Below are 8702 nucleotides of genomic sequence, written 5' to 3' on the forward strand. Positions count from 1 at the left end.
AGTCTAAGACACAAGGAAGTAGAAGTCTGGACAGAAAGATACAGACAAAAGTGAAATCACCAATGTTGAAACAAAGAGGTAGCCCAATTGAAAGTGCCTCATGATTTTTAATCTACTTTAATTTACATGGCTTATACACTAATCTATAGAGGTTTTTATTAACCTTCTACAAAGTCTAAGGACATCAAAAATCGGAGTTTGGAGCTAAAGGTTTATGTTTGAAATACGAAAATGGGTCACACAAAAAAATATCACCGGACATATTCAGTGCTCCTATCTATTAGTGCACACGGAACACTACGATGATCCTAGGGATGGCACTCGGACTTGCGGGCACTGAACCCGTAGAGTCATGCTCTTCGTCGAATCTGATATAGAAATTCACCAGCTGGTGCCTTTGCAGATGGACCGAGAGCTGATAGCACGACCGCCCTCACATGTCGCGCTTGACACGTTCGCCCGTGACTCACAAGGCGCACGCGTGCCGCCGCCGCAGACCTCAGCTCAACTCCTCGGGCTCCCCGCTGGGCTGGACACGTATCGTAGACGTGTCACCATAGAACCATGGGCAACGCGTGCCCACTACGAATTAAAGCTACTAGGAGATAGCCACGTCTCCCCGTGTGTACCCGTGCCGTGCAAGCCCGGCAATTCGTTGATCTCCGAATCTCCCGCCCGTCAGTCTCGAGTCTCCACACCTGAAACGTCTGAGTCCATGGCCGAGGCCGAAGTCGACGCCAGGGCCACGGCCGACGACGAGGGCCGCGGCGGCAGCAGCAGCAACGTCGCCGAAGACGGGCAGCCGGCTGCGGCGAAGGGGCGCGCGACCATATCCGTGACGGTGGTGCTGCTCGCGCTGCTGGTGGCCTCCGTGGCGGCGTTCCTGACGTCGTCGCTGCCGCGCGCCGGCGACGGCGACGGCGAGGGGGTGCAGGGAGCTGCTGGCAGGGCGGGGGAGGTCGGGAAGCGCGCCGAGCCCGTCGAGCACGCCGTCGGCATCCCGGGGTTCAACAGCCGGCTGGACGCGTTCCGCACCTGGGCGGCGCTGACGTGGATGAAGCTCCGGCGGCCGCGCTGCTCCGACGAGCCACGGTATGCCATGTGTGAACTGTGAACTAGCTGGCTGGTCTCTCGGTTTATTTCTTGCATGCATGCTGCGTACGTTGCTTGTGTAGTTGTGTGACGTGGTCGCCGCGTGCGTCCTTTGTGTTGTGCCAAGGTACGACGACGATGGTGCCGTCGGCTCTCTGGGGGACGCCGCTAAGAAGAGCTTCGAGATGGGCAAGGAGACGGTGGAGCAGGCGGCGGCGGCCACGGCGAGGGCCACGCGGGACGCCGCAGAGACGGCCAAGGAGAAGGTGAAGGGAATAGATGACGCTGAGCTCTGACTCTTGAGACCATGCATGCATATAGAGCTGAGCGAGCTCTATCTGGATTTCCAGTCCGCTTAGCTTGCTGGTCAAGACGCACAGCAGGTTGTGCTTGTATATGTTTGGTCACTTGGTACTATCTTCACTTCACCTTGAGATAGATGTCAAACCTGACGGAGATGGATAGATCAAAGCAAAAGATGCGAAACATGGCACAAATCAAATAAACGCAGGGCAGCAGAAGTTGCCGGACTGATTTGTGGCAAGCTCACACGACCAGAGCTCTCCCATGGTCTAGCTTCGCACGCCCAAGCTCCAAAAGTCACACGACCACCACTTTCCTCAAGAGCCCTTATAGGCTTGCCTCCAACAACAGCATGCGGATGCGCGATTAGTAGGGGTGGTGATGCGGGGCGCGCGATTAGTACGGGTGGTGATGCCCTCTATATTTTATGCTATAAAATTTAAAATTTTTAAGAATCCTATTAGGATTAGACTCCATTACTATTTATTTTGAACTATTCTTTCTCCTATTTCATCTCATCTCCAACTCTCTCTATTGAGTTCCACTTTACTATTTAACTGAGCTATTTGACTTTTTACATGAACTTTTAGAGTTTTAAAAAATATTACCATATTTGTAGTGCCATAATACATATAATAATCAGGTAATTAAATTTGAAAATAGTTAATTTGTAGTACCATAATACATATTTGTTGGGGACTTGTTCTCAAATGCTATGAGTCAAGAACAAGGCAACATAGAAAATGTTAATCGATAAAGTCCTTCGTCCTCCGAAGCATTATTTTCCTTAGGATATAATGGTTTTCGGACGAAGGTTATGAAGGGCGTACCTTCATAAATTCATTATACAGTGACGAAGGATGAATCGTAAGGAATATAAAAGACAACATAAACAATTATATATTAATATCATGTATAAACAGAAATAACGTTGAATTACAAATGTACCTTCAACTTGAAGGAGATGAAAGTACAAGCGTGACGCAAAAAAGCGAATGCCAAATCAGCGTGTATAGTAGGGGTACTGTTCACCTATTTATAGGCACGGGACACAACCCATGCAAAATTACATTCATGCCCTTTACATTTGATAATAATTCTATAGTAATCTATCGGGGTCTGAATAGCCTTTTCATCTTTAAGTCGGTTTCACTTTTTGCTGCCACGCCGAAGCTTTCCTGCTCACACCTTCGACGCTGTATCAACCTTCGTATTATTCTGGTCTACTGTGATGCCGACTTGAGTCCGAAGATACCTGTTCACACATTATACTCCAGAAATACTGTTAAATCTTGTTTTTGAGGACCTTCGGAAGCCGAAGGCCCCCAACAATAGCCCCTCGCAATATTAATTTGTTTAAAATAATAAAATTTAGATTGCGACATGGACGAAGGCTTTACGCCGAAGGTCTGAAAAAACACCTTCCCTTTGCTAGAATAGCAACATTCACTGACAAGCGGGGTCTTTCAATTTCCAACGCACTGGGCGTATAAATACGGTCATACCGCAAACTCATTTGACGCGCTTTCTGGCTATCTGCTCCCGCTCACTCAATTTTTAGCTCTTGTGCACTAAGATTTGCTGAGTTCTTAGTTTTAAGCTTCGGCTTTGAAAACAGTTTTTTAGTGTCTCCGAAGATGTCTGAAGATAAGAAGGCTGTTACCGAGATGAAACTGAGTCTCGATGAAGAGAAAAATCTGGGGTTTCTTATAGCAATGTCGAAGACCAACACAGAAAAAATCACCAAGGAGATTCTAGAAGGTTTGTCTGAGGATACTGGTGACAGCGACAGTTATGATGTGGACAGTGGTGGTGAAGACTCCGAAGATCGTCCCTGGCGACCAAGCCATTCAGTCTATGGTAAATCAACTATCAAAGAGAATCATCTTGCCAACATGAGAGGAAGGTATTTCCGGGGTTTGTTTGTTGTGAGGGCCGACGAAGGGGAGAAGACTTGTCCACACCCTGAAGAAAATGAAGTCGTAGTGTACCGAAGCTTTTTGAAAGCTGGGCTGCGATTTCCCTTGAGCAGCTTCGTTGTAGAGGTGCTGAAAATATTCGAAGTCTATCTTCACCAACTTACCCCTGAGGCAATCATAAGGCTGAATATCTTCGTGTGGGCCGTGAGAAGCAAAGGTCTGAAGCCTGATGCAAAAAGTTTCTGCAACATACACGAATTATCATACGAGACAAAACCTTGGGGTAAGGAACAGTATCACAATAACTTTGGCTGCTATAATTTTATTTCTCGGTCTGGGTCAAGCTGTCCCGTGCCAACCTTTCGGAAGAGATGGCCCGGCGACTGGATGACAGAATGGTTTTATGTGAAAAATGATCTGAAAGCACGAGAAGATATCAAAGGTATAATTATGCGCCCTATTTGGCAAAGCTTCGGCCTTCGGAGGCCGAAGGTTGAAATGAATGAAGCTGCCGAAGAATGCCAGAGAGCCTTCGGCGTTATCTGTTCTTTTATTGGAACGAGAGATTTAGTGCAAGAGCATGTTGCCTTCAGGGTATGGCCGCTCGCGGAGAAATGGGAAATGCCGCAAGAAACCATAAAAGAGGCCGACGAAGGTGGACTTGTCAGGCTGAAGTACACTTTTAAGTTTGGAGATAAATTCGTTGAGCCGGATGATGACTGGTTAAAAAGCATTGAAAATTTAAGTGATGAACTGCTTGGGGCTTATTCGAAGGCCGAAGATACTGCACTGTCAGCAGCCTTCGGAGGCCGAAAAAAGAAGAGGCTGAATCGGGTGTTTGATGCAATCGGGTTTGTCTACCCCGACTATCGTTATCCCATTCGAGGGCAGAAAAGAAAAAACACAACCTCTGCGAAAGAAGAAGCTGTAATTGCTCCCAGCGAGCCAGAACCGAAAAGAAAGAGGATAAAGGTCCTCACACATCGGCCGCGCTATATTGAACCAGCTTCGGTGCCTGAGTTTACCGGAGAAACTTCTTCGGCCACCGAGGCTGAACAGCCAACCAAACCAACCTTGCTGCCAGAAGTTGCAGAAATGGCCGAAGCGCCAAAGAGGATAGAATTGGAAGAACCGAAGATTTTGCTACCAGAAACCAAAGAGATGGCCGAAGCGCCATCCACAGAAAAAATGGAAGAAGTGAAAAAAACCAACTGAAGAAAAATCATCAAAAGTTTTGAGTCCTGCAGCAAATATTGAGACAGTAAAAAATCAAAAAGTGCCAGCAGTGACTCCGAAAAGAAAGAGAATGGCTAATGTGCTAGATGTACTGGAAACAATTAAATCTTCAAGCACACCCTCCGAAGAAACTGCTGCCACTCCTGAAACGACAACTGAAATTTCTGATACTAAAGCTCCAGAGCAAGAAACTGAAGCCGAAGCTGGGTCCTTAGAGCCCGCGAAGATAAAATCCTTGGAAACTGAGGAAGAAAAAATAACAGAGCCAACTTTTGTTGAAGAAATCAGTGTCATTACCCCCGAAGCATCCTCCAAAGTCCGTGATTATATTGTTTGTCACGCTTCGGGGAAAAAACTATCAGAAAAAGAAAAGCAAGAGGCCCAGCACTACGCCCAAAAACTGAAGTATCCAAAGGGGGCATTAATATTTAATGGCAGTGGAGAAGAAGACTTTTTGTATTGTCTCCCTGACAGCAAGGAGATTTCTGTCTGTCGGGAGATGAGCAAGAGCTTCGGATTCCCAGCATTAGAAGACGGGCTCTCGGTGCTGTCGAAGAATGATCTGGCCGACAGCCTGGCCTATAATAGCTTAAAGGTGCAGCAAATGGATCTTTACAATTTTTTGTTGAGACTAAAATTTTTCGTTTGTTTAAATCTATTGACGCACACATATTTCTCTTTGCAGGGCTTGATACTTAGCAATGCCCTCAGGGCACAGAAGGATGCTGAAGACGAAGGGTGCGCTATAGCCCTGAGCAACCTTCGTTCCGAAGTAATTTGAACTGAGGAACGAAGGTCTCGAAAAAAGATAAAATATTACACTCATTGATAAATAAAATAAAGGAGGACGAAGCTGCTTTTAAAGGTCAAGCTGAAGCTCAGAAGCGCGAAATTGAAGATCTTCGGAAACAACTGGCCAGAGCCAAGGAAGAACGCATACTTGAAGAAACAAAGCGGGAACTCAGCGACCAATGGGCAGATCACCTAGAAGGAACTGTTGAAGAGCTTCGTTCGTCCAAGAAGAGATGCTATAACAAATCTATAGAGTGTGTTAAGAAGTTAAAAGCTAGCTTCGCCAAAGTCGGCGCATTCTCAAGCGAAGAAAACTTCACAAGAGGCAATCCCGAAGGTCCCATCGAATGGATCGACCACGAAGCTGAGGCCTTCGAAGAAATTTTAAATAGCCGTGGAGATATATGTGCTTTCTCGGGTGCCAGAGGGATTGCCACCATTTTAGAGAAAAAGGGCTGCGAACATGTAAAAATTTTAGCACAATCCGAAGCTGCTTTATCCTTCGAAGATGCAAGAGATCCTTCGGCCGAAGCTAGCATGATTGGTGGAAAATTTTTCACCGATATCTGGGATAATGGTGGCCGAGAAATGGCTGGAGAAATTATCCGAAAAAGTGAAAAGGGCATTCACGATGCTAGAGAAGTGGCTGAGGCTGCTGAAAAAAAGCGCAGAGCCCGAAGGGCAAATAGGTATCGACTAATGGTTTTATTGTGTTGTAATTTTTTGGATTTTAAACTTCGTTCGCAATTTGTAATAGCAATGTAGTCGTATCCTGTCCTCCTTCAGATCCTACTAAAGCGTCTTCGGGACCTCCCCCGAAAGGAGACGACGAAATTAAAAAGATGGCTGAAGCTATCATGGATGAAGTTGTCAATCGGCTCCTGAACGAGGCTGTAGAAGTCGTCTTGAGAGAAGATTAAGTATTATTGTAAAAACTTCTGAAATGTGATATATTGTAACATCTTGTAATCCTGAATGTAATATACCTATCTTTATTGTTCAATTCTTTACGATGCATGAAATTTTACACGCACCGCTTTTGAGTCTTTGACGAAAAAACACCTTCCCTTCTTTTCATGCTTCGTGAAGAAGAATTTTTCTTTATCCCAACAATATCCAGTGTTCTGCTGAATAATATCCAGGCTTCATGAAGATATTTTCCGAAGCTATTACTTCCGAAGATCAATAATGTATCTCCTTGTGACATTATGATTTTTCCCTTTTTTCAAAACACTCTTCTGTAGATCGATATTGTGTCCACCTCTTGTGCCATATGCAACATGATGTATGATGCTTATGCTATGCGAAATGATGCGATGATGTTATGTTATGTGAGGTGATGTTTATTCCGAAGATACACACGCATCCCTGCAAATAAAACACAATCTTTTATAAGCCTCCCTTAGGAGCTTCTTCGCCTTTTACTTCAGCGGAATCAGCGTTTATTTTTCGCTGTAAGCCTCCCTTAGGAGCTTCTTCGCCTTTTACTTTCAACGGTAATTCGCGTTGACTTTTCGCGCTTCGCCTTTTACTTAGGCGGTATCAGCGTTGACTTTTCGCTGTATGCTCTGCATTCCCTTTGGAACGACTTTGGAGCAGAAAACTTACACTGCGCTCCCTTTGGAACGGCTTTTTGTGACTTCGGCAAACTTACTCTGCGTTCCTTAGAACGACTTTTTGTTGCTTCGAAGAATTTTCGATAATTCGAAGGTCCTCTTTGTTATCACGAATCTTTAAACTTCAACAACTTAAGCCTGTGAAGAAAATATATTTTCCTTGTGGCAAACAACGAAACTGTTTACATGAAATCTAAACAATGTCCTTTATTACACAGAAAATAAGACTGAATAAGAAAGACTGTTATTAAGATAGGATATTTTTCAATAGATGTGCTTTGACTCTGGCACAGTGCTGTTGACTGTACGAGCTTCGGACTGCTCTCTGAAGTCCCTTTGGTGTGGAGCATACTGGCTCCCTTCTGGCTGCTGGCCTTGTTGCAGCGGAGGTGGAGGCGGAGGCTGCTGCCAGGAAGCTTGAGGTTGACTCGCCGAAGCAACAGAAACTGCAGGGTGATTGCCCACATATTCTGGGATGTAGGGCGAATGATACGAAGCAGTATGCATGACCTGCTTCGGCTGAGCTTGTTGTGCTGCGGCTTCGGCTATTTCCTTTTGCTTCTGGATGGTAACATGGCACATCCTGGTGGTATGGCCTTTGTTCTCACCACAAAACAAGCAAAAGATTCTTCTTGGTTGATCTCCAAATCTTCCGCCGAAGCCCCTGGCGCCTCTGCCTCTTGGAGCTGGTGGTCGGAAGGAGCCTTGCTGTTGCCCCGAAGCCTGTGAGGAACACTGTGGCCTTTGCTGTTGGCTCCCTCGATCATCATTTTGGGTAGAGTTATGAATTGATCTAACGTGCCTCGGATAGAAACCTTCCTCCGAAGCCCCTGGTCATTTCAGAAAACTTGAAAGCCTCCTCCCTTCTTTGGCGAAAATCATTATCGGCCCGAATGTACTCGTCCATCTTCTGGAGCAGCTTCTCCAAAGTTTGAGGAGGCTTCCTAGCGAAGTACTGAGCTGACGGTCCTGGCCGAAGCCCCTTGATCATGGCCTCAATGACAATTTCATTGGCACCGTTGGTGCCTGTGCCCTCAAACGCAAGAACCTCCGGACATACGCCTGAAGGTATTCTTCGTGATCCTGGGTGCACTGGAATAGAGCTTGAGCAGTGACCGGCTTCGTCTGAAACCCTTGGAAGCTAGTTAACAACAAGTCCTTCAGCTTCTGCCATGAAGTGATCGTTCCTGGTCGAAGGGAGGAATACCAGGTTTGAGCAACGCTCCTGACAGCCATAACAAAAGATTTGGCCATGACTGCAGCATTGCCACCATACGAAGATACTGTTGCTTCGTAGCTCATCAAAACTGCTTCGGGTCTGAGTGGCCATCGAACACGGGAAGCTGAGGCGGCTTGTAGGACGGAGGCCAAGGTGTAGCCTACAGCTCAGCGGACAAAGGAGAAGCATCATCGAAAACAAAATTCCCATGATGTTATCATACCAGTCATCTTCGTTGAGGAAACCCTCCTGATGAAGGTCTTGGCGTTGAGGCCTTCGGTGCTGCTCATCCTGAGCGAGATGACGAACCTCTTCAGAGGCTTCGTCTATCTGCCTTTGCAGTTCAGCTAGCCTGGCCATCTTTTCTTTCTTCCTCTGCACCTGTTGATGAAGCATCTCCATGTCTCTGATTTAATTCTTGATCTATCTCGTCCTCTGGTGGTGTCGGGCTGACAGCCTTCCTTTTCTGGCTTCGGGCCTCCCGAAGGGAGACTGTCTCCTGATTGTGGTCCAGCGGTTGCAGAG

General features: G+C 46.3%; 1 protein-coding gene across 1 annotated transcript; it reads left to right on the forward strand.

The window, feature by feature from the left end:
• Positions 1–337: 337 nt before the first annotated feature.
• LOC118475813 (uncharacterized) lies at positions 338–1589 on the forward strand. The gene is made up of 2 exons (XM_035963974.1): positions 338–1092; positions 1220–1589. Exons 1-2 carry the CDS (start codon positions 353–355, stop codon positions 1386–1388), a joined length of 909 nt encoding a protein of 302 aa, XP_035819867.1. The 5' UTR covers positions 338–352; the 3' UTR covers positions 1389–1589.
• Positions 1590–8702: the final 7113 nt, after the last annotated feature.

Source organism: Zea mays, unplaced genomic scaffold (assembly GCF_902167145.1).
Source record: "Zea mays cultivar B73 unplaced genomic scaffold, Zm-B73-REFERENCE-NAM-5.0 scaffold_670, whole genome shotgun sequence".
In the NCBI taxonomy this organism is placed as follows: Eukaryota; Viridiplantae; Streptophyta; class Magnoliopsida; order Poales; family Poaceae; genus Zea; species Zea mays.